Below are 25,306 nucleotides of genomic sequence, written 5' to 3'. Positions count from 1 at the left end.
ATTCATTTCTGCTCTACACCATAAGCCTTCTTGTTTGATCCATGTTGAGTTGATCTGCTGTTGCTCTTGACAATATCTCAAAACGGCTGAATTACATCCTCTCTCTCCAAAGGAGGACTAGTTGGGAGAGAGCAGATAGCATAAGCAAATCAACATTGTATGGAAAGAGTTTGCAATGGAACCAAACGAAATGGATGCCCTGTATAGAAAGCAGGAAAGCTCTGAGCCCCCAGCTGGAGGGGTCCAGGGCAATTACAAGGCCCAATCCCAGGTTAGCAAAGATTCCTGGCTCCAGGCAACCCAGATTTTATACAGTGCAGGTGCTCACCAGGTAAGCAATGTCCAACTTGCTCAGCAGGTTGTCATCTCAATGTGGAAGAAGTCATCAGATTCCAGCAGGAAGTGAGCAAATGAAATGAGGTCCAGTGGTTGAAAGGGAATTGGGGCGAGCAGGGGAAAGTTGTGGCATGACAATCCATTAGAACTGTGACTCAGCCAGAAATGTCGAGTTGGCGGGGCTCTCTGCTGCAGAAAAATGAAGTCATGTAGATTTTTCTGTCCGTCTATTGTGCAGTGTCACTGCTGGTCTTGCAGCCCCTACATTACAAAAGACATTTATCTTCCTTTCTTGAGTCCTAACCTGGGTTGTTGCAGCATGGAAGAGTACGCATCTGCATGGCAGTGGGGTATTTTTCAGTTGAGAAGATGCTTTATGTCTCTGAGGGACATGTTTTATTTCCCTGTGTCAGTGGTGTTTGGCACTGTGTATCCCACAAGGAACTTGTTAACTTCGAAACAGCTCCCTTCACTTGGGAATCCTCCAGTGCCACCACTCCTTCCACTTGAAGAATGGCCATAGGGTGTTTCAAGTGGTGTTTGCAAGCACAGATGTGGCAGACTTAAGGCTTGTTGGATCGACTTTGTTTGTTGCTAGGATGCCCCCTGTCCACCCCCGAGTATCTACCACCCAGAGACAAGAACAGAAGATAATATTGTTAGACTTAAAGAGCAAGGGGCTTCTGGGCACATTCTGAGCTCTAAGAGTTGGCTTTCAGAACCAGAACTAAACTGAACTTATGGTCTTTGACTCAAAAGTCCACCCCTGATTAGCTATCTTCATTTCAGCAGTCTAATTTAGGTGGGGAAAGTGGTTGTAGCCAGGGCTTTTTTTTCAATCAGAACTTACCAGAACTCAGTTCTGGCACCTCTCAGGTGGGCACCATTGCCATTTTAGGAGAACAAGGGAGGTGAGTTCCGGCACCTCTTTTTCTGGAAAAATAGCATTGATTGTAGCACTGCTGTCGATAAACAACTGGAAATAAAAAACACTTATTGATCTGCTACAAGTCACCCAGATAGATTTACCAGTAGATCCCAGTATACCTTCTCTCCACCTCTGCACCAAAGAAGCAGGCAGCAGTTATATAAAAGAAAATCCTTTATTTTTATTGTTGTGCTGTTTATGGCATCTGCTGAAAACATTTTTGCTTAGGCAGATCGACTCACATATGTAGTTGACATGTATCTTAATGTGTAGTTTTATCTTATGATGTATATTTCCCCCTGAATTTCTCTAATCTTTTATTACTATTTTTATTATTTCCATCCAACAGAAAAGATACCATATCAACAGAAGAGAAATATTACACTAATCATCTCCAGTTATCTTCCACATCAGAACTTTAAGAATCCATCATTAACACTCAGAAATACTCCATGTAACCTACAGCAATCCAAACATTTATTCCATCTTTACATGAAAATATTTTGTCAATAATGATGATGATGATATGATTTATACCTCAGCCATCTGGCTTATATAATATTTCTTAAACATTATATAAAGTTTATGGGACTATATAAAAGGTAAAGGTACCCCTGAACGTTAGGTCCAGTCGCAAACAACTCTGGGGTTGCGGCGCTCATCTCGCTTTACTGGTCAAAGGAGCCAACATTTGTCTGCAAACAGTTTTTCCGGGTCATGTGGCCAGCATGACTAAGCCGCTTCTGACGAAACCAGAGCAGCGCACAGAAATGACATTTACCTTCCCGCTGGAGTGGTACCTATTTATCTACTTGCACTTTGACGTGCTTTCGAACTGCTAGGTGGGCCGGAGCTGGGACCAAACAATGGGAGCTCACCCCGTTGCAGGGATTCAAACCACTGACCTTCCGATCGGCAAGTCCTAGGCTCCGTGGTTTAGACCATAGCACCACCCGCATCCTATGGGACTATATAGTAATAGTCAATTTAACATATCATATGGTATTGGGGTTATACATTATCCCCCTTTCAATACTGTTAGTTTCTGCAAATGTTTTGGAGCAGGCATGCTGCTTCATTTCCATTTCCATGCCACCAATTTTCCAGGGATATTTTTGTTCTGCTTTTGTATTGCTGTAGTGCAAGAGTGACCCTCTGGATGGCAATAATGCAGTAACACTGGGGGAGCATGTTGTGTGGAGGGTTCAGTATCTATCCACTACTTATGCACTATTCCTGCCTCAGTGATATTTTGCAGAATGCATATGCAGCCCCCCTCCCCTCTATAGCTTCTTGGTACCAGGCTATAGAGTTGGGAGTATCCTATACCTGGGGCTGGGAGGATGTGCATCATGGAATAGGTCCCTTTGAGAGACTGTGGAAGTTCAGTTGTGAGTTCATTTTCTTTTTGGCCTGTATCTGTGTAGTTAAGGGTTCTGCTCTGTGAAGAGGAAAATGTGGATTCTGTTCCTGTTATGTACTGAAGTTCTCACCCTGGGCCAGCAGGGGGATACTGTAGATAGTTATGCAAATGAAGGATCGAAAGTGACGTTCAGTGATTGGATAGTTTAAGAAAGTTGTTACAGTAACGTAGTACTGGAGCTCTATATAAGCAGGCTGACTGAGCCCTTCAGTTCAGTTCTGTCCTGGCCTGTGAATAAACAATAGCTGTTTGAAGAATCACTGTGTTGTCTGATATGTTCACCCACAACTTAACAGTTCCCATATCAGGGCCTTCTGTTGGCTAGAGGCTACACTCACTGATCTATCTGTAAACACAGGGAGTTCCTCCGTGGTGGATGTCCTTTCTCAGTGGAGAAGCACCTCCACTTCTCTCCAGTCTAGGCCTCTGCCAGTAGACCTGAGGGTTAGGATTGCTTTGCCATGTGTTTTAATATTACTGTAAGTCACCCTGTGAATGTAAATAAAGAACAAATTATAGTATGAATTCATTTATTATAACAGCTTTTATATATCAGCCTTTAATACAATTCACAACAGTGGTTTACAATAAAATTCAGTTAACTAAAATCACTATACATAAGTAACTAATACGACATACGACCTGGGACCCTTGTACCTACGGGACTGCCTCTCCTGGTATGCCCCATGGAGGACCTTACGGTCCACAAACAATAACATCTTGGAGGTACTGGGTCTCAAGGAGGTTAGACTGGCCTCAACCAGAGCCAGGGCCCTGGCCCCAGTCTGGTGGAAAGCCCTGCCGCAAGATACCAAGGCCCTGCGGGACTTGACATCTTTCCGCAGGGCCTGCAAGATGGAGTTGTTCCGCCAGGCCTTTGGTCGGGGCTCAGTCTGACCCTCTCCTTTTCCAAGACCCTGCATATAAGTGGTCTCTCTAACTCTTCTCATCAGCTCATACAAATAGCTGAGCCGGGTGAGTACTTAAGGTTCCCAACCCCTATAGTTATAGTTATAATTTGTGGGTAGTCATCTGATCTTATTTTGATTTTAATCCAATTTTAAGCTGTATTTCAGTTGATTGCTGAGTTTTATGTCTTAATGTATTATAATGATGTTAGCTGCCCTGAGCCTGGTTCTGGCTGGGGAGGGTGCGACATAAATATTTATTATTATTATTATTATTATTATTATTATTATTATACAGAAGTACAACTCAAGCAGCATAAAAAGGTAATAAATGCCATCAAACAGAGATGGGGAACCCCGGCCATCCAGATGTTGCTGGACTGCAACTTCCACCAGCCCCAGACAGCATGGACAATGGTCAGGGGCAAGCAGAGTTTTTGGTTGTTGTTGTTGATGTCCCTCTGTCTTGAGCGACAATGGAAACAGTGCCTCTGGGGCTGAAGTCAAACCTCTGCATTAGCAACACCGAATGGACCTCCTCAGGTCACAAGCCTGGGCAGTGTGTCTGGAGGTTCTGGGCTGCCCAGACAACAGGACCCAGCTTTCGGCCTCGCTGATGTGGTCCACAGGAAAGCAGAGCAATATGTTTGGCACCATCTTGGTTGCTGGAAGGAGGCACACAAGGCACCATCCAACAGTCATAGGGACTCCTCTCCGGATTTGTGTAGGGTTTACTCTTTAGCCTTTTCTTCTCCCAAAGATGTCCTGCAAGGCAATGGAGATTTAGGACCAGAGTTTTCCTTCTCCCAAGTGGGTTACTTTCCCAGGTTGATGATCCTCAACTGCCCTCAATTCCTGCATTGCAGGGGGTTGGACTAAAGGAACTTTGTGATTCTATTATTCTCACTTCCCTCTACAGCGTGTGCAGAAAACACCTTCTTGACTGTTGGACCCACTATTGGTCTCATCTGCTCAATCCCATTGTAGTCCCCCCCCCCCGTAGAAATGTAGACTAGGACTTCATAGCATTGCACCACAGAAAAATGGCTGCCTCTCAGCTGCAGTTGTGAAGGCCCATGAAAGTGAGTACAAAGGGCAGCTGCTATGTGGCAAAAAGCACTCTGAACTATTTCAGTGCCTTCTTCTCCATGCGATACATTCTTTGAAGGACCATTTCGTGCCATTCATAGGTCCCCCAAGCTTCAGAAACCAAGCCCTCCAGAATCTCCTTGTGACCTTCTGCATCTCATTGTTCCTCAAGTTGTATATGAAAGGATTGAGCACAGGGGTGACCACAGTATGGAATATAGATGCCACTTTCGATTTGGAGCCAGAGTAGGTGGATGATGGGCAGGTGTAGATGCCTATCAGGTTGCCATAGTGCAAGGCCAAAGTGGTGAGCTGGGTGCTGCAAATGGAGAAGGCCTTGTGCCTCCCAGAGGTTGATGGGACCTTCAACACCTTGGGTACAGTGAAGATGTAGGAGAAGAGGATGAGCGGTCCAAGAACAGCTGTGGTACCTTCACTGACCAGCAGCATTTCAACATAGGAAGTATCTGAGCAGCTTCAGTAAAGGATAGAGGGTCACAGAAGAAATGGAGGATTTTTCAAGATGGACAAAAGGTGAAGCCAGATACCTAAAGAACATACAACAGAGAGTGGGCATGTGCCAGGAGCCAAGACCCAGGAGCCAACAGCAGCCAGTGCATATAGTGGTGTCACGTAGTAGGTGGCAAAAGGCCACATAGCAGTTTCATGCCATGGAGGCCAAAATGAAGTTATCTGTGGTGCAAGAGAGCAAAAAGAAGTACAGCTGGGCCAGGCAGCCGCTATAGGTGTGTGTTTGAGCCAGCAAGATCGGAAGCATTTTAGGTACTGTGGTGGAGATGATTCCTAGATCAGTCAATGACTGGTGTTTGAGGAAGAAATACACGTGGGCATGCAAATGGCTGGTGTTGGAGAAGATCAGCAAGAAAATCAAGAGGTTCCCCAGAAGCCCAAGGAGAGGGAAATGGGGAAGAGGAGTCCCTGGAAGTCTGGTGCAGATGAGAGACCCAGCAGGATGAATCGAGTAAGGTCAGTTTGTTCCATGGCTCTAATGAGAATGTGAACGCATTCTTATTCATATCTCAGTCCTGCATTTCATCTAGATGCATAGATCCATTTGGGGGTGGAGAAGAAGAAATACATTTCTTTACTTAAAGCATTTGATATGCCAGCCTTCTGTTGAAAGGAATCTTGCAACCTAACTATTAAAAATAGTTAAATATTAAATTGTTACTTAATTAAAAATAATCAGCACACAGCACTGGAATGCCTGTATCTTTAAGAAGATTTTAAAGGTATATTAAAAGACCTGGGGGAATTTTAAAAGTTCTTCATCTGGCAGTGAAGAACAGAGGCACACTGAAAGCTGCCTGATACCATCTCAGCCCAATCGTCCAGAGAACTCAGTCCTGCTGACATGGACTGACAGCAGCCCTACCTGGAGGTGCCTGGGATTGAATTTGGGACTGTTTGCAAGCAAAGCAGTTGCTCTACCTCCAAGCTAAGACGCCTCCCCTGAATATTTGTCAACAGGCAAGTCTCTCTTTGAAGAGAAGTGTGTGGCCACCACGGAAAAGGCTCATTCCTGAGTTGTTACATGTCTAACGTCTGAAAGTGAGGACGCAGAAAATGACCTCAGTGTTCAGGAAAGTTCCCAAGGAGCAAGCAGCCTTTCTTTTAGACACCTCCAAATAGGGCTTTGAAGGTTATGCTTTGAATTGTACTCAGAAGCAGTCCAGCAAGTACAGTATAAATTTAGCTGGAGCAAATATTGTGGATTTATATATGTAGCAAATGGCTGAAAAGCTAGATAAAAGTTGGCATCTTCCCACTGATTGCCCTCTTTGTTGGTTTTCCAAACTGGTGCATGGCTGACTCTTTAATCATCTCATATCCTCTATGCCTCTTGTCCTCTGAAACCAAAGTCTCAGTAGCCTTCTCATTGCCTCGTGCATCTCAGTGTTCCTCAGGCTATATATGAAAGGATTGAGCATCGGCGTCACCACCGTATAGAATATAGATGCCACTTTTAATCTGGAGCCAGAGTAGGTGGACGAGGGGCGGATGTAGGTGCCCATCAGGCTGCCATAGAATATGGCCACAGTGGTGAGGTGGGCGCTGCAAGTGGAGAAGGCCTTATACTTCCCAGAAACTGATGGAACCTTCAAAACCATCGATAAAATGAAGAGGTAGGAGAGGAGAATGAGTATGAGAGGTCCAAGCATTGTTGTTGTGCCTTCAATCATGAGCAGTGTTTCAGCTGATGAGGTGTCCGAGCAGGAGAGCTTGAGCAAAGGGTGCATGTCGCAGAAGAAATGGGGGATTTCTCGGGAGCCACAGAAGGAGAGTTTAGAGATCGTAGATATATACAGTATTCCCTGGGAAAAAGACAGGAGCCAAGACCCAGAAGCCAACAGCAGGCAGCGCTTGTAGCTCATGATGGTTGTGTAATGTAGCGGGTGGCAGATGGCCACGTAGCGGTCATATGCCATGGAGGCCAAGAGGAAGTTATCTGTGGTGCAAAAGACCACAAAGAAATACAGTTGGGCCAGGCAGCCATTGTAGGAGATGGTGTTTGATTGAGAAACCAAGATGTGCAGCATCTTGGGCACAGCGTTGGAGCTGAATCCGATGTCAGCCAAGGACAGGTGGCTGAGGAAAAAGTACATGGGGGCATAGAAGAGAGAGCTGTTGGAGAAGATCAGGATAATGATCAAGAGGTTCCCCAGAAGGCTAATTAGGTACATAAAGAGGAAGATGGGAAAGAGGAGCCCCCCAAACTCTGGCGCAGAGGAGAGGCCCAGAAGGATGAATCCAGCAAAGCTGGTTTGGTTGTCTTGTCCCTTTTCCATGGCTCTGCTGAGAATGAGAATAAAAGAAATGGAATCATGTTCTTATCTACACCCAGGTTCTATATTTCATCTTATGCAATAATAAAATAAAAAAATCTAGTTTCAAAGATGATAGATGCAGGGAAGGGGAAACAGTGACCATCTTATTATAATCAAGCAGACAAATTGGGCTTCCTCTCTACCTTGGTGCCCTTTGGATAATTATGGCCTTTTAAACAGGGAGGGTATTGCTTTTGTTTATTACTGTGTTGTGCGTTTTTGTGTTTCTATACTGTAAACTGCCCTGTGATCCTTGGATGAAGGGAGGCACAGAAATTTAATAAATGAATAAAAGAATAGGCTGGCTTTATTCAGGATCTGCTGGTTTTGCACTGACTCCTTAACTACGAACCTTCTACTCCTTCCTCACAAGAATTCCAATGCTGCAATCCTGTACCCGCTTACCTGGGAGTAAACTCCATTAAATACAGAGAGCCTTACTTCTGAATAGGCGTGCAGACCATTGTACTGTAGGGACTCAGCTGTACAGCTGCAAATAAACGTTTTAAGTATGTTTTAAGTGCAACATACAATGTGACACTAGATGCCAATGGTGAGCCTTGTGGGAAATTCAATGTATTTTTAAAAAATGCTTAAAGAAACATTTCCAAACCAGTTTTTATATTTGGCTATATTCCACCTAGGCTAACTATAGACTGCATTCTTAATGACTGCTTGGATTTCAGCTTCTTACTGTGTGGTAGCATTTGAAGAAAACAGTATGTAGGGAGTACCTTCTCTCAGATTAAACTACCAGAGGAAAGATATGTCTTGGTTGTTAGGAAGAAAGGGAGGGGGGAAGTGGGGAAGTTAGTAGGTCTTCAGGATTACAGAGACTCCAAGTACTAGAAAGAAAGAAAGAAAGAAAGAAAGAAAGAAAGAAAGAAAGAAAGAAAGAAAGGAAGGAAGGTTCACTAAAGGGGAGGGGATAACAGCAGCTCCTTTGGATACCAGAGATTTCTCTAGCCTGGTGTCCAAATAACCGAATCACAGTTCTGATTTCACTCATGGCTAAAAAATTCTGAAAGTTGGCCTCTTCCCCCACCTCTTATATGCATCCCTTTACATTTACTTACGTTGAACTGCATTTGCCACTTGGTTACTCATCTGCCGGTCAGCCTCCCTGAGTTTGAAAATGGAATTCATTATTTACCTCTGCACTCACCCAAAATAATTGTTGTTTCCTGCAAACAGTGCTGCTGGGGTCAAATACAGTACCAGGGAGATTAATGTTGGGGAAATAGTGTCCAGATCAGAAACACTTTCTGGTCCACCCCCCCCCCGGCCGCTTTTTTCCAAAATGAAAATGGCCAGATTATGAACACATATTTAAAAGAATAAATAATATCTAATTTTCCCCAGAGACAACGGCAAAATGACATTCAGAGGGATACCTGGGCATCTTGAAAAAGGCATTTATGAAAAAGCTCAGCAGCTTCTAAAAGAAGGTTCCTGCTTCTATCCTGTTCCTTTTGGAGCTGTATGGCAGGAATCAGGAGCCTGTGGCTCTCCAGATGCTGTTGGACGTCATCTCCCATCAGCCCCAGACAGTATGCCCAAGCATGAGAGATGATGGCAGTCCAGAAACACCATCTATGCTGTATCGTGTCACCTGTGCAGCATCAATCACCACCCTGGAAACATAGCAGAATATTACCTACAAGGTTCAGACTCACCCTGTTGAATCTTGGTAGTTTGACAAAGGGATAGTAATGACGATGATGATAAAACGTTTTCTGCTTTCCTATATGGAGGGAAAGCAATTGGAGATTGTGCAACTAGCTTAAGGCGGCAGAAGGCATAAAACAGGACCTTTAGATTTCAATGTGAAATTAATGAACTGATGGGAAGCAGGAATTCCGGTGAGAAAATAAGTCAGAGAACAGAGGATAAATGTAATCAACTGTCGATCATGCCAAATGGTAATGAAAACCCCAGCTATGTTTGCAAAGTTGAAAGGGCAAGAAGGACTTGCATGCCTGGACATTGGTTTCACTGAAGTAAATAAACTGAAGCAGCAGCAAAGAAGAGCATATAAACGTTGTATCAAACTGGAGAGCATTTCAATGGCATGGGCTTTGGTTGCCAAGGACAAAAGCAGCAGGAGAGCATAACTCCACAGGGAAGTTGTTAATCAAAATTAGAGCACCGCACTGCAGGTTCTGTGGTATGAAATATCCAAGTCCCTCCACACAGCCAACAGGAGATTTTCCAACCCAACTTTTACTCACTTTTCCACTTTAGTGAAAGATGACTTATGACACAGGTCCTCAACCTTTGGGGGCCTGGGAGCAGAAACTGTTATGGGCACCAGAAAATACCCTTTTCACAGAAAGTCTCAGAACAGCCCCCTCCAAATAGGCAAAACACCCCCCAAAAACAAACACCAACAAATAAAAAGTAGAAAACATCCTCCCACGGAAAAAACCAGACTCGTAATCTGGTGAACCGGGTTCACGTCTCTGCTCCTCCACATGTAGTTGCTGGGTGACCTTGGGCTAGTCACACTTCTCTGAAGTCTCTCAGCCCCACTCACCTCACAGAGTGTTTGTTGTGGGGGAGGAAGGGAAAGGAGAATGTTAGCCGCTTTGAGACTCCTTCGGGTAGTGATAAAGCGGGATATCAAATCCAAATCCAAACTTCTCCGTATCAAATAACTCCCATCCAAAAAACCCTCCTCAATTTATTTTTTAAAAACATGGGAGGGGGCATGGGGCCTTGTTTGTGAGGGTACTATGATGCCCACAGCCACATTGGAGACCCCAGACATACACCATATCTAAGGATGAGCTTTCGGAGGAAATTTCAGAAAATAATACAATGCATGATCTTCAAAGTCATCTTTACAACAAACCTATAAGTAGGTCAGTTTTATTATTATTCCCCTGTTTGCAGATCAGGGACTGAGACAAAGGCCAGTCATGCACATTCCAATCTTTGCCTGTCAGGTAAATTTGTTTGTGCAATGTTTTCTTCATTTTGGGGTTGGTGTGTTTTACCAACATGGAAGATACAGGGTAGTGGAGCTGTGTGAAACCTGTACTTAATCCATAAGGCTTGACAGGGTAGAACTGATTGACAAGGTGGAAGTACTGGGAACCCTGGGAGGAAGTCAGCTTGCTGTTGATGCCTGGAAAGGTCCCAGAACAAATAATTAAACAGTCGGTCTGTGAGCACTTAGAAAAAGAGACAGTGATTACAGTGGTGCCCCGCAAGACGAATGCCTTGCAAGATGAAAAACTCGCTAGACGAAAGGGTTTTCCGTTTTTCAAGGTGCTTCGCAAGATGAAAACGTCTTGCGAGTTCTTGCAAGTTTTTTTCCTTCCCCCCCTTTTTCTAAGCCGCTAATAGCCGCTAAGCCGCTAAGCCTTTAATAGCCGATAAGCCGCTAAGCCGCTAATAGCGCTAATCCGCTAATGGCCGTGCTTCGCAAGACGAAAAAACCGCTAGACGAAGAGACTCGCGGAACGAATTATTTTCATCTTGCGAGGCACCACTGTACTATGATCCAACATGGGTTTCTCAAAAACAAATCATGGTACATGAATCTCATTTCTTCTTCTTTTTGATAGTGCTGCAGGGTTGATGGAATGCTGTTGACGCAGTGCTCCTTGATTTCAATAAGGCTGAAATTTCTGTGTAAAATAGCAATAAAAAATAAGGAAAAGCTGTAAGAAAGTATTAGATAATACAAAAAGAATAAAGTAATAATTATAAGTGCATTCGATAACAGAAATGGTAAATACATTGGGAGCTGACGGGAAGTCTTTTGTATCATAAGAATGTATGGTGAAAGGGATTGTATAGGATTGAATTAGTTTTTATTTGTATATTCAATACACAAGATTGTTTTTGTTATTAATCAGTTTCAATAAAGCATTAAAAAAAATGATATGCTTGTGGATTTTGTAGCTGATTGACTGGCCCAACCCAAAGAATACTCATTAATGGTTTCTTGTCATCCTGGAAAGAAGTGGCAAGTGAGATGCTCCAGGATTCTGTCCTGGTCCTGCTGTTGTTCGACGTCTTTATCAATGACTTGGATGAAGGAATTGAGGGGATGCTCATCACATTCGCAGGGTGTTATGTACTGAAGTTCTCACCCTGGGCCAGCAGGGGGATACTGTAGATAGTTCAGGTCCACATATACAAATAAGGGATCGAAAGTGACGTTCAGTGATTGGATGGTTACAGAAAATGGTTAATCTCGTGTTCTAGTGGAGCTCTATATAAGCAGGCTGGCTGAACCCTTCAGTTCAGTTCTGTTCTGGCCTGTGAATAAACAAGAGCTGTTTGAAGAATCGCTGTTCACCCACAACTTAACACAGATGACACCAAACTGGGAGGGGTAGCTAATGCTGCAGAAGGCAGAATCAGGATTCAAGATGGCCGTAACAGTTTTGAAAAATGTAAGATTCTACACTTAGGTGGGAATAACCAGCTGCACAATTATAAAATTTGGACATATAAGGACACCTGGTATGTGTCTGACTCTGGCTAATGTGCCAACTTTCCTTTTACGTATTTGCTCATGTGCAAATTGAATAAGCTCCACTCCACCCCCGGTACAGACACAAGAGCTATCCAGAATTACATCTGATCAGCCCGGACACCAGAGCCGTCTTTCCTATTGGGCTTACTGGCGTGTTGCGCCAGGGCGCTGGCCTCTCAGGGGTGCCCCAGCAAGTGGGGGAGCTGTGTGGCTTTGCCGATGGCCTCCCCTTTCCCAGCACACCTACCAGCTGTGCCCCGTCAACCATATGGCTGGCGGGCATGCAGCTTCCTTCCTAAGCCTCCGTGGGAGGAGAGTAACTTTGGGAAATGGGGGGGGGAGGCACCAGGGGGATCTTTGAACCACGGCACCAGATATGCTTAAGACGGCCCTGCCAGACACTGAGGTCCAGCTCCAAGGGCCTTCTGGCGGTTCCCTCATTGTGAGAAGTGAAGTTACAGGGAACCAGGCAGAGGGCCTTCTGAGTAGTGGTGCTGACCTTGTGGAACTCCTGTCAGATGTCAAAAAGATAAATAATTCTACAACCTTCCATAGACATCTGAAGGTAGCCTTGTATCAGGAAGCGTTTAATGTGTGATGTTCTGATATTCAAAACTTGCTACACACACTCCAGCTGGCAAGATGTTCACATTAGGGCTGGCCCACCCATGAAGCAAGGTGAGGCGATTGCCTCAGGCAGCAGGATCCACGGGGCAGCAGATCTGGCCTCCAATGAATGAATTGGCCACTGCTGCTCCTTCCTAATCTAGATCTTCACTCATTCCTTCTTCCCCAAGGGGGACACCATTTTGTGGTCCACTTCATGTGCCCAAAGGTCTTGCACTGGCCCTGGCTCACGCATTACAAATATTTTAATTGTACAACTCTAAGAGGATTGGAAACTTTCCTGTGAAATCACTGCATGCATCCATTTAAAATGGGTGTATACTTTTACCCTTATGCCCAACAAAGAATTTGTACACCAGGAAATAGAGGAAGATTGGTTTATTACACAGAAATGAAAGCAGTGCCCAGCAATGCAAGGAGGGAGCTGAAGAACAAAATAGGAATACGGTAAGTCTGGGAACACCCAGCTACTTGAAATGAATTCAAATCTCCAGGGAATGGTGAGCTGCACCAAAGGTCCTAGAAGGAGCTCGAGGATGTAATCTCAGAACCTCTGTCTATAATCTTTGAGAATTCTTGGAGAACAAGGAGGTCCCTGCTGTGTGAAGGCGAGCAATTTTTGTCCCCATCTTCAAAGTGGGGTGGGAGGAAGACCAGTCAGCTTGACACTGATACCAGAAAAGGTCCTAGAACAAAGAATTATCATACTTGATCAGTCTGTGAGCATTTAGAAAAGCATGCTGTGATTACCAAGACCCAGCATGTCTTTCTCAAAAACAAGTCATGCCAGACAAATCTCTTTTTGTTTATTTATTTTATAGCGCTAGAAGTGGATCAGGGGAATGCTGTGGATGTGGAGAGTCTTGATTTCAGTCAGGCTTTTGACAAAGTCCCCCTCTAGAGGAGATATGACTGTCATCTTCAAATACCTTGTAATGGTGTAGTGTGGTTACTCGTGTGTAAACTGCCTTCGCTTCAATCAGATCGATCGCTCAGTCATGTTTAGGGTTAGAGCTCGCCCTCCGTGACCTACTAGTCACTTGCAGAATCCGTCAGTGGGCGTTTCTTGAACCTCTTCCAGCATAAAAGCTGCTTGACCCCAAGTCTCCGCCTATGTTCTCTGCGCGGAACGCGTCTGCGCAAGTAAGGGGATGGCCGGGGCGTGCCAGCACTCTCTCCACTAGTTTCGCTTGAAGGGTCTTGGAGCCCTGACACCGCTTCCTCCATCTCCCTCTCCTCTCTGTTGGTGTCACGCTGAAACCCTTCCCCTCTGCTGGTTCCCTCCCCGGCGTCGCTTTGGTGCCCTGCCTCCGTTTCTCCCTTTGATGTCAGTTCCCTGACATACCAATGGCTTCAAGTTACAAGAGATTCCAGATAAACATCTGGAAAAACTTTCTGAAGACAGTGGAACGAACTTCCTTGGACGTAGGTGGCCTCTCCTTCTTTGGAGGTTCTTAAGCAGAGGTTAGATAGCCATCTGCCATGAATGCTTTGGCTGAGATTCCTGCATTGCAAATGGTTGAACTAGATGACCCTCAGGGTCCCTTCCAACTCTACATTTCAGCAATTGTATGATTCTATGATTCTAAATGGGTGCTGTCTTGGGCAGGAAGATTGCACATATATGGGCAGCAATGCAATCATTAAGTCACTGTTTCTCAAACTTGGGTCCCCAGCTGTTGTTGAACTAGAATTCCCATCACCACTGACCACTGGTTCTGCAAGCTAAGGATTGTGGGAGTTGTAGTTCAACAATAGCTGGAAACCCAAGTTTGAGAAACACTGTGTGAGTGAATAATGCAAAGACCATTTGGTTGCCTTTACTATTCCTGAATCATAAATCTACTCTTGGAAGATTTAATTGTCTCTTTGAAGTCTGCTTACTACTTACAGGGGAGTGATAGTTAATATAAGGCAAATGTAAGATTATGATGCTGATCTTTACTTTTTTTGTCAATCAATCCTTTATTAGGCATATTAAACCACATATTATAAAACAAACACCGTATACAGATTGTGGAAAATACGAATTCAGCATAAGAATTTGCATAAATAATACAGTATAACACTACCACATCACCGACCATTCATGAACCACTAAATCTCTCTATGATGGCCCAGTCTTTCCACATGGACACCACACAAATATTTAGCCACTATTAAAGTAATTTGATCATTCCCGTCCAAGAGCAGGTCCTGAACCGTTGGTGGCATAGAACCGAGCCTGTTAAGTTGTAAGGCCTCTAATAATTGTCTTCTGGCATAAACGCCAAAATCACAAGAAAAGAAAATATGCTCCAATGTACAGTATCAGGTTCCTGCCTACCACATTTGCAGAGACGCTCTGCTTTTGGGAGAGCTAAATATCTTCCTCTTACTATCATCGAGGGAAACATATTAAATCTGGCGAGCATAAACAGCCTGCACAGTTCATGATTCTTCAGATTTGTCATGTAACACTTTTGAAAATCTCTACACAAAGGGAGATTTAAATAGAGAGGAGAGCAAGTGCTGTGCTTTGCAACCTCAAGAGTGGAGGTCAAAAGCACTTTTTTCTGTAAAATTCTTCCTGATAATTTCCCAGGTATCTTTGGGGTCAGAATTTTCAAAATCAATTAGATGAAGCCCTATTGAGTTCAATTTTCTCCTACAAATCAATGATAAATTGTAAATTACATTATCACTTAAGAGATCATAAAGGAGAGAGTTAGGAGACAGGGCTATATAATGCAGGAAGACCCAATATTTCAAGGTCCTCAGCCATACTCCTACTGATAAAGGAAGTATTCCCAACTCACAACATATTGATTCATATTTAATAGAATTTGCAAATCCTAATAATGACCTCAGAAGGAATGCATGAAATTTATCCAACCTCTTAAGGTCACCTGAAATCCACACTGGGGTGCCATATAAAAGTTGGGCACAAAGTTTGATATCAATCACTTGCAATACAGCTGGAATATATCTATTTCCTACAGGAGAAAAAAAAAAAGGATTTAATATGGTGAGCTGTCACTTTAGCCTTAGCTATTGCAGCACAGATACGTGTGTTCAAGTTCATGTTATTTTTAAATACAATTCCCAAATAATTGAAATGCTTAACTTCTTGTATTAGATGATTATCCAATTTTTTGGGTTCCCTCTCTTTGTAAATTGCATAATTTTTGTCTTATCATAGTTAATTTTGAGGTTATTAAGAGAGCAAAAGTTTGAAAAGCTCTTAAATATTTTTTCTTAACCTAAAGAGGAAAGTGAGATAATTACCGCATCATCTGCATAAAGTAATTAAAAAACTGGGATATTATTTAAATAAGGAGTATGAGTGGTTACATTTTGAAGAAATAATGAAAGGTCAGATAAAAAGAGATTAAATAGGGTAGGGGCCAGGATACAGCCTTGCCTAACTCCTTGGTTATTCAGATTTGGGCCTACAAGTCTACCATCTTTTGAAACTTTAACATATATTTGGTTATTGGAGTGTAAACTTTGAATCAATGTAAGCAGGTATGGGACAATATCAAGGTGTTCTAATTTGGTCCACAGTTTATTACGACCGACCGACAAGATGACTTACACTAGACACTGGTCAAGAGTTGAAGAACCTGTCTTGAAACCAGCTTGTTCCTTACCTTTTGTAAGCATCGATTCTTCCAGTTTAATAAGAAGGAATTTGGCACAGATTTTACTTATGCATGGTAACAAACTAATAGGCCTGTAATTCTCTTGGCAATTCCTATCACCTTTTTAAAAAATCAGCACCACTATTGAGTTATTCCACGATTTAGGTACAAGGCCTAAATGATTAATAGAGTTAAAGAGTGGGACAAGATTAGTGGCCCACCATTCCACATTTAATCTCAGCAGATCTATTGAGATGCCGTCCATACCAGGGGATTTTCCTTGCTTAAACAAAAGAATTATCTTTTTCATCTCCTCAACAGTAATTTGAAATTGTGTGGTTATTGCTGAAGAAGATTTAAAATTTTCCATCTTAAAAACTTGGGAATCATAAAAAACAGCGGTAAAATACGTAATCCAAGCTTCATCACTTATATTAGGAAAGTCAGTGGTAGCTTTTATTGAAAGGAGTGACCAAAAGGTTTTGGTATCTTTATTTCTAATGCAGTGACAATTTTAGACCATTTGGCTTGTGAAAACACATATTTCCCCCCCAGGAGCATGTTCTTAAAAGCGTTTTTCCTTTCAAAATAGGTAGTCCAGAGACCTTGGGAGTTAGTGATAGAGGCTTCTTTTAGTCAGGCTCTGAGTTCTTTCTTATGGTTGATACATTCTTTATCAAACCAATTATACTTATTTGATGGGTTTTTTTGCTGAACTGGAGATTTCAAAAGGAAGAAAATAATTCCTGAATTAGTATTAGAGTTGATATCTTTGTTCTGCTATCCAAGTGATGTTGGCTCCCACTCCTGCTACTATAAGGTGTGACAGCAAAAGACACTAATGAAAATGGCGCCTAATGATCCTCTTCATGGCTGCTTTCATTTCACTATTCCTGAGACTGTAGATGAAGGGATTCAGCATAGGGGTCACCATGGTATACATGACAGCGGCCACAGTGTCCTTGCGATCCGAGTTGTTGGAACGTGGCTTGAAATAAATCCAGCTCACAGTGCCATAAAACAAGACCACCACAGCAATGTGGGACCCACACGTGGAGAAAGCCTTTTTCTTTCCAGAGTTGGATGGAATCTTCAGGATGGTGTAGAAAATGCCCATATAGGAGATGACAATCAGCAAAAATGGCCCCAGGACCTCCACCGACCCTTCAGTCAGAATCAGCATTTCTATGACACTGCGGTCTGAGCAAGAGATCTCCAACACAGGGTAAAGATCGCAGAAGAAATGTGGGATCTCTCTAGAGTCACAGAAAGACATGTGGGACATCAAAATGGTATAAAGCAGAGAGTGGGCAATAGGGATAACCCAGGACATTGTTGCAAGGAGAAGGCAACGCTTACGGCTCATCAGGGCAGAATAACGCAGGGGGAAGCAGATGGCCACGTAACGGTCGTAGGCCATGGAAGCCAACAGGAAGCTGTCTGAATTGCCAAAACACACATAAAAGTACATCTGGACCAGGCAGCCATGATAGGAGATGGTCTTTTTCTGAGACAACAAGTTTTCTAGCACTTTGGGGATGGTGGTAGAGGTGAAGCCCAAGTCAGCTAAGGCAAGGTGGCTGAGGAAGAAATACATAGGAGTGTGGAGGAGTTGTAAATCAGAACGGATCAAGAAGATGATTGTTGCATTCCCCAGAAAGGCCAGCAGGTACATAGTGAGGAATAGCAGGAAGAGGAGCCCTTGAAACTCTGGCTGGAATTGGAAGCCATGGAGGAATAACTCAGAGAAGTCTGTTGCATTCCCAGGACTCATTAGGCTAAATCTGCCGTAGGGGCAAGAAGAAGAAATGGTTAGGCTAGTAAATTCCCCACCCTCTGCTTGCTAGCTGCCCAAACTGAACTATGCGGAAATCCCTCTTTCCTCTCCTCGTATCATATTCTCCATGTCTGTTTTTGAGATACTGCCAGACATTGACATAGCAAGGGACTTTAAGACTCTGGATTAGAAGCTGAAGGGCCTTAGGGTACAGGTGTTTTTTTCATCACTGCTTCCTGTTGAAGGTTGTGGCCCAGGAAGAGAGGGGAAGATACTGGGGGTAAACCAGTGGCTGCTCAGGTGTTGTTGTCAGGAATGATTTGGCTTCTTGGACCATGGTTTCTGCTTCCTTGAGGATGGACTTCTGGCAAGAGATAGGTTATACCTCACAGTGGTCAGCAAGAATGTGTTTGCTCATCAGGAGAGCTTTAAACTAAATCCTGAGCTGGAACTGATTCAAGAATTTGGACAGGTAGCAGGTTTTAAATTAAACAAAATGAAAACTAAGGTTTTGGAGAAAAATTTAACTGTGAATGAGAGAGAGAAGTTCCAGGAGGAGACAGGATTAACATTGGTCAAGAAAGTGAAATATTTAGGGGTTAACATGACTGTCAAGAATGTGAATCTGTTTAAGGATAATTATGAAAAATGTTGGATTGAAGTGAAAAAGGACTTAGAAATATGGTCAAATTTGAAGCTATCATTGTGAGGTCGAATTGCTGCGATAAAAATGAATGTATTGCCAAGGATGTTATTCTTGTTTCAAACATTGCAAATTATAGACAAGATGGACTGTTTCAAGAAGTTGCAGAGAGATATTTCTAGATTTGTCTGGCAGGGCAAGAAGCCTCGAATAAAATTTAAGATATTAACTAATGCTAAAGAAAGAGGTGGATTTGCCCTGCCAGACCTCAAACTTTACTATGAATCAGCTGCTTTTTGCTGGCTGAAAGAATGGCTGCTTCTTGAAAACACTGATGTGCTGGATTTAGAAGGTTTTAACAATGTTTTTGGTTGGCATGCATATTTCTGGTATGATAAGGTAAAAGTACATAAAGCGTTTAAAAACCATATTGTTAGAAAAGCACTGTTTAATGTTTGGATAAGATACAAGGATTTGTTAGAAAATAAAACCCCAAGATGGTTGTCACCAATGGAAGCGAAGGCACAGAAAAAACTCAATATGGAGGCCAAATGGCCGAAATATTGGGAAATTTTGGAACAAGATGGAGACAGAGTAAAACTGCAGAGCTTTGAAAAATTAAAAAACAAAGTGCGAGATTGGCTCCATTATTATCAAATAATGGAGGCATATAATCTGGACAAAAAATTGGCTTCCAGGTGGAAAAATCAAAATTGGAAACAGAATTGCTAGATCCCAAAATTAAGAATTTGTCAAGAATGTATAACTTGCTGTTGAAATGGAACACTCAGGGTGAAATGGTGAAATCTGCTATGATTAAATGGGCACAAGATGTTGGACATAACATAATGATGGCTGACTGGGAACAGTTATGGACCACAGGTATGAAATTTACGGCATGTAATGCCCTAAGAGAGAATTTAATGAAAATGATTTACAGGTGGTACATGACACCAGTCAAGCTTGCAAAAATTTACCATTTGCCCGAAAACAAATGTTGGAAATGTAATGAGATTGAAGGTACATTCTTTCACCTTTGGTGGACATGCCCAAGGATTAAGACATTCTGGGAGATGATTTATAATGAAATGAAAAAGGTATTTAAATATACCTTCCTGAAGAAACCAGAGGCCTTTCTCCTGGGCATAGTCGGCCAATTGGTGCCAAAGAAGGACAGAACATTTTTTATCTATGCAACAACAGCAGCAAAAATACTCATCGCAAAGCATTGGAAGACACAAGATTTACCCACCCGGGAAGAATGGCAGTTGAAGTTGATGGACTACATGGAATTGGCGGAAATGACTGGCAGAATCCGAGACCAGGGAGAAGAGTTGGTGGAAGAAGATTGGAAGAAATTTAAAGATTATCTACAGAAATATTGTAAAATTAAGGAATGTTAGAAAGATGTTGGAATGAAGTTACATGGCTTTAGCAGAAATGCTATAAAGAATTAGGTACAATAGATTGTAAATGTATTAAGGGAAAAAATAATGTTAGAATGTGTTAAGATAAATGATAGGACAGAAAATTGAGGAAGATGGAAAGGATTTGCTGAAACAATTAATCGAAGTGGAATACAAAAGGGAGGTGTGAGGAGGTCGCTGAAACAAGTAAATGAAAGTTAACAACATTGGGCTGCCCAATTTCCCCACTGCTTTTTATTTTGGTCCTGGAGGTCTTGCTGAACATGATTAGAAGGGACCATCAGATCCAAGGTATCCAGGTCGGAGTTAAACAATATAAACTTAAAGCTTTTGCAAATGACCTAGTATTGACATTGCAGGAGCCAGTTTCTAGTACTAAAAGAGCCCTGGAACTAATCCAAGAATTTGGTCAGGTGGCAGGCTTTAAATTGAACAAGTAAAAAACTAAGGTTTTGGAGAAAAATTTAACGCCGATTGAGAAAGAGAGGTTTCAGAAGGAGACAGACTTAACATTAGTAAAGAAGGTAAAATACCTAGGGGTGAATATGACTTCTAAGAATGTTAACTTATTTAAAGATAATTACGAGAAGTGTTGGTCAGAAGTGAAAAAGGATCTTGAAATATGGTCAAACTTGAAGCTTTCCTTACTTGGTCGAATTGCTGTTATTAAGATGAATGTATTGCCAAGAATGCTGTTTTTGTTTCAATCATTGCAAATTATAGACAAGATGGATTGTTTCAAGAAGTGGCAAAGGGACACTTCTAGATTTGTCTGGCAGGGCAAAAAGCCCAGAATAAAATTTAAGATACCTATGGATGCGAAAGAAAGAGGGGGGTTTGCCCTGCCGGACCTTAAATTATATTATGAATCAGCAGCATTTTGCTGGTTGAAAGAATAGCTGCTTCTTGAGAACACAGACATCTTAGATTTAGAAGGCTTTTGGGTGGCATGCATATCTGTGGTACGGAAAGGAAAAAGTGCATAGGGCTTTCAAAAATCATATTGTCAGAAAAGCACTGTTTAATGTCTGGATTAAATATAAAGACTTTTTGGAGAACAAAACCCCAAGGTGGCTATCACCTATGGAAGCAAAGGCTCTGAAAAAACTCAATATGGAGACTAACTGGCCAAAATATTGGGAAATTTTGGAACAGGAGGGCGATAAATTGAAATTGCAGAGTTACAAGAAACTTAAAGATAAGGTGCGGGATTGGTTACACTACTTCCAAGTAAGAGAGGCCTACAATTCGGATAGAAAAATTGGCTTCCAGGTGGAAAAATCAAAATTAGAAACAGAACTGTTAGAACCCAATGCTAAGATATTATCAAGAATGTATTCAACTTGCTGTTGAAATGGAATACTGAGGATGAAACGGTAAAATCTGCTATGATAAAATGGGCACAAGATGTTGGACATAATATTATGTTTGCTGACTGGGAACAGTTGTGGACCACTGGGGTTAAATTTATGGCATGTAATGCCTTAAGAGAGAATATTATGAAAATGATGTACAGGTGGTACATGACCCCAGTCAAGCTTGCAAAAATCTATCACTTGCCCGACAATAAATGTTGGAAATGTAAAGAAACTGAAGGTACATTCTTTCACCTTTGGTGGACGTGCCCAAGGATCAAGGCTTTCTGGGAAATGATTTACAATGAAATGAAAAAGGTATTTAAATATACATTTCTGAAGAAACCAGAGGCCTTTCTCCTGGGCATGTTCGGCCAATTGGTGTCAAAGAAGGATAGAACTTTCTTTATGCATGCTACAGCAGCTGCAAGAATACTCATCGCAAAGCATTGGAAGACACAGGACCTACCCACCTTGGAAGAATGGCAGATGCAAGTAATGGACTATATGGAAATGGCAGAAATGACGGGCAGAATCCGAGATCAGGGAGAAGAGTTGTTGGAAGAAGATTGGAAGAAATTTAAAATCTATTTACAAAAACATTGTAAAATTTTTGAATGTTGATGACATTGAAATGAAATGATTGGGTTAGAGTAAAAAAGGTAAAATAAAAATATGAAAGAAGGGATAGATATTAGATGAAAATTAGGAACAAACAATATGAGAAGAAAGATAATTAAGGATAAAATTAATAAGAAGGAATTTGCTAATTAATTTCAAATTGGAGCACAAGAAAGGGGGGTGCGAGGAAGTCAAGAAAATAGGTTTATGAATGGTAAGAAATTAAAGAGAGGGATTTTCTTTTTTAACTTTTTGAATTCTCTTTTAGTGTTTTAATTTTTTCTTTTTTCTCTTTTTTATGTGTTAATTGTTTGTTTTTATTGTATTCTGATGGTTTTTATATGTTTATATACTTTGTGTTTTTCTTCATGTAACCTTTTTCTTTGATAAAACTTAATAAAATATCATAAAAAAAGAAAGTTAACAACATTGAAAGTATTGGATGTGTTTTTTAATTGTTTTTGTTTTGTTTTTGTTATGTATATGTAATATTTTTGTTTTTTGTATTGTATTGTATTGTTCTGTTATGTTATGTTTAATCCTCTTTCTTTTCTTTTTGTAACTTTTAAAATTTTAATAAATATTATTTTTTTTAAAAAATAAACTAAATCCTGAGGAGGAGGGAGACAATATTACAGACGAAAGGAAAACACCTGGTATTGAGGTTAATAGCTTCGTTGATGCATAGGAAACTGAGGTGGTGCTACAGAAAGCTGCTAAAGGGCTAAAGGTCACATCCACACCAAGCATTTAAAGCACACCTGAAAAACATAGTAAGTCTCTCCCCCCCACCCCAAGAATTCTGAGAACCATACTTTGCTAAGGATGCTGGGAATTGCTTCTCTGTGAATGGTAAAATACAGATCCCAGAAGTCTTTGGGGATAGGCATGTACTTTAATTGTATTGAGTGAATCCAGCAGATACTGATTAGTAACCATTAAAAAAATCCTCAATAGGTTTCTTGGATGTTAGAAGCTTTTAAGTGGGTAACATATTTTTTCACCAATCTATGAGCAGTGAGAGATTCCAGAGGTACCAGTGTGATAGGAATTTTGAGGTCTTAGATAATTGGTAATGTTCATAAGTGTACCAACCAAACACGTACATAGATCAGCACAGGAAGACCAACCTGAAACCATTTTGATTCCCAAACTGACCAAATGTTTTCTCTGCAAGGTCAAAGGAAAATGGAAAAGCCTCCCCATTGTCTTTTCCTTCACAAATCCTGACTTAAGGGTATGTCTGTGTTTGACTAGGGTGTGAACCTGTGACATGGCCCAGGAAGTAAGTATTTATCATTACAAAAGACTGGCCAGGCTCCCCAGGCAATCCAATCTGGTAAGCAGGGTATCCAATCAAATAACCTGCCAGACAGGAGAAAAACAACATTCACATTTCTGCTTTAGACAGCCTTTTCTGTGATGTAGGTATGATGTATCTGAGGGGTGTTCTTAGGTTACACCCCTTCTGTATCTGAAGAAGTGTGCATGCACACGAAAGCTCATACCTAGAACTAACTCAGTTGGTCTTTAAGGTGCTACTGGAAGGAATTTTTTTATTTTGTTTTGACCCTTCTGTGATGTATGTATGATGTTTCTGGGGGTGGTCTTGATCTACAGGGTGGCAATTTCACAAGTCCTCCCTCTTTTGTGTAGTGAGTGAGGACCCTGTTGCAACAGATCAATAAAGATCAGGCTTACTAGCTGCTCTGCTTCTCAGTATTCTCCGGTTGGCCTCTGTTATTTTCTCCTACCAATAGGGAACCTACGTAAGGACTCTATATGGGCTCTTGGATACCCCATAAGGGAAAAGGGCAATTTTGTGTACAACACCAGGCATGCTTACCAGGGTCTGTGTTTACTTTTGGAACAATGAGGCCAAGTGGAGTCCGTGATCTCTTTATGATACAGGGTTTATTTACATATCTATGCAACCTGTGTCTAGATGGAGAGAGATCAGAGCATTCACATCCCAAGAGGGTCCTGTTTCTTCCATTGCTGCAGCCTCAGATTCCAAGAGACTCCAAATATCATGTCTGACCTCTGCTGCAGCTTGAAACAGACTGCCTGCTTCATGCTTTGCCCCCCCCCACTCTCCAGCTTCAATTCTTTCCTGTTTGCTTCCCTCATTGCCCACTGCAGTTCTGCTCCCCCCTCCTGAAACTCTGTCCTTTTGTCTCTGCTAATCATCTCTTACCTCAGCGAGGGCTTTCCCCATTTTCTCTCCAGCCCAGACAGAAAATGGCCTTAATGGGTGTTTCCTGGACATGGAAAAACCGCTTTAAACTCAAGCCCCCATTAGGCCCGGGAATTTAGGGGTTTCCTTAAATTCTAACCCTTCACTGAATCCAGACATTTAGGGGAGTCTTGCTCCCACCCAAAAACATAACAATATTCACACTTACTTAAGTAAAGGCACTTCCTGTTTGCTCTCTTGCTCCTGTCAATGTGAAGAACAAAGGAAGTGGACTTGTTCTGCATAGGACGAAACTGGCCTCCTTCATCTGCTGAGAAGAATTGCTCTGTGTTTTCTGATGCAAGGGAAGCTTTTGTTCATCTCTGCTTAAGGGTGGTGATCTCCAGGGTCCAAGGGCGACTCACCCAGGTTCCCCCTCCAGAATTAATAGAATGCAATACCATAAACTCTGGAGAATGATCATTCAGAGACCCAACCCATCATTCAGCTTAACAAATTAGCTTGTCCTCATTAATAAGTGTTAGAAAAGTTTTTCCCTTTGAGTATGGATGTTGGAGGATTCTGGTTTGCTACACAACTGGGAGCAAGTATGAAATATACTCGGAGTTGAGTGTGAACTTCATGCTCTTTATTCAGCTCATAGTAACAATGAATGAAACTTTTAACGCCTTAATATTCTCCGTCCCTGGTTCCACGACTCAATCATGTCAAACATCATATATCCTTTCATCCATCGAATACAGCTTTATTTGTATGTATATATTTTTCCAACTGCCTTTTTACCAGCGCAGCTTCCTTTGACTCCATTCCAATCCGGGATGTTATCCAAGTCTGTTATCTGAAGTTCAATGCCGCAGCAACTCCCAGTCATTAATCCTTCCAATCCAGGCTATTGTCCAAACCTTCCTTTTGAGCTTTAATGAATCAGTACCTTCCACGTTAAATTGTGGCCAAAACTGTTTGCAATATTGCATTGTAAATAAACTGTATTCCACAAATATCAGTCATTTG

At 42.0% G+C, this 25,306-nt stretch overlaps 2 protein-coding genes and 1 long non-coding RNA gene across 3 annotated transcripts in view; all 3 read right to left on the bottom strand.

Moving 5' to 3' along the window:
* Nucleotides 1-4,256: 4,256 nt before the first annotated feature.
* The window catches only part of LOC309332571, a 264,539-nt gene continuing 243,489 nt past the window's right edge, over nucleotides 4,257-25,306 (bottom strand). Inside the window, exon 3 of the long non-coding RNA XR_014152187.1 lies at nucleotides 4,257-4,338. This is a non-coding gene — a long non-coding RNA (uncharacterized lncRNA). The remainder of the gene's footprint in view (nucleotides 4,339-25,306) is intronic.
* On the bottom strand, nucleotides 6,526-7,494 carry LOC309332354 (olfactory receptor 1f45-like; the record flags this gene model as incomplete). Its single annotated transcript, XM_081845515.1, has 1 exon — nucleotides 6,526-7,494. One exon carries the CDS (start codon nucleotides 7,492-7,494, stop codon nucleotides 6,526-6,528), a length of 969 nt encoding a protein of 322 aa, XP_081701641.1.
* LOC309332365 (olfactory receptor 1G1-like) lies at nucleotides 17,114-24,568 on the bottom strand (the record flags this gene model as incomplete). Its single annotated transcript, XM_081845530.1, has 2 exons — nucleotides 24,504-24,568; nucleotides 17,114-18,053 (listed from the first exon to the last, which is right to left on the bottom strand). The coding sequence occupies exon 2, from the start codon at nucleotides 18,047-18,049 to the stop codon at nucleotides 17,114-17,116; it is 936 nt and encodes a 311-aa protein (XP_081701656.1). The 5' UTR covers nucleotides 18,050-18,053; nucleotides 24,504-24,568.

Source organism: Podarcis erhardii, assembly GCF_964252035.2.
Source record: "Podarcis erhardii genome assembly, chromosome: 17".
Lineage (NCBI taxonomy): Eukaryota > Metazoa > Chordata > Lepidosauria > Squamata > Lacertidae > Podarcis > Podarcis erhardii.
This window is presented reverse-complemented; position numbering and strand designations above follow the sequence as displayed.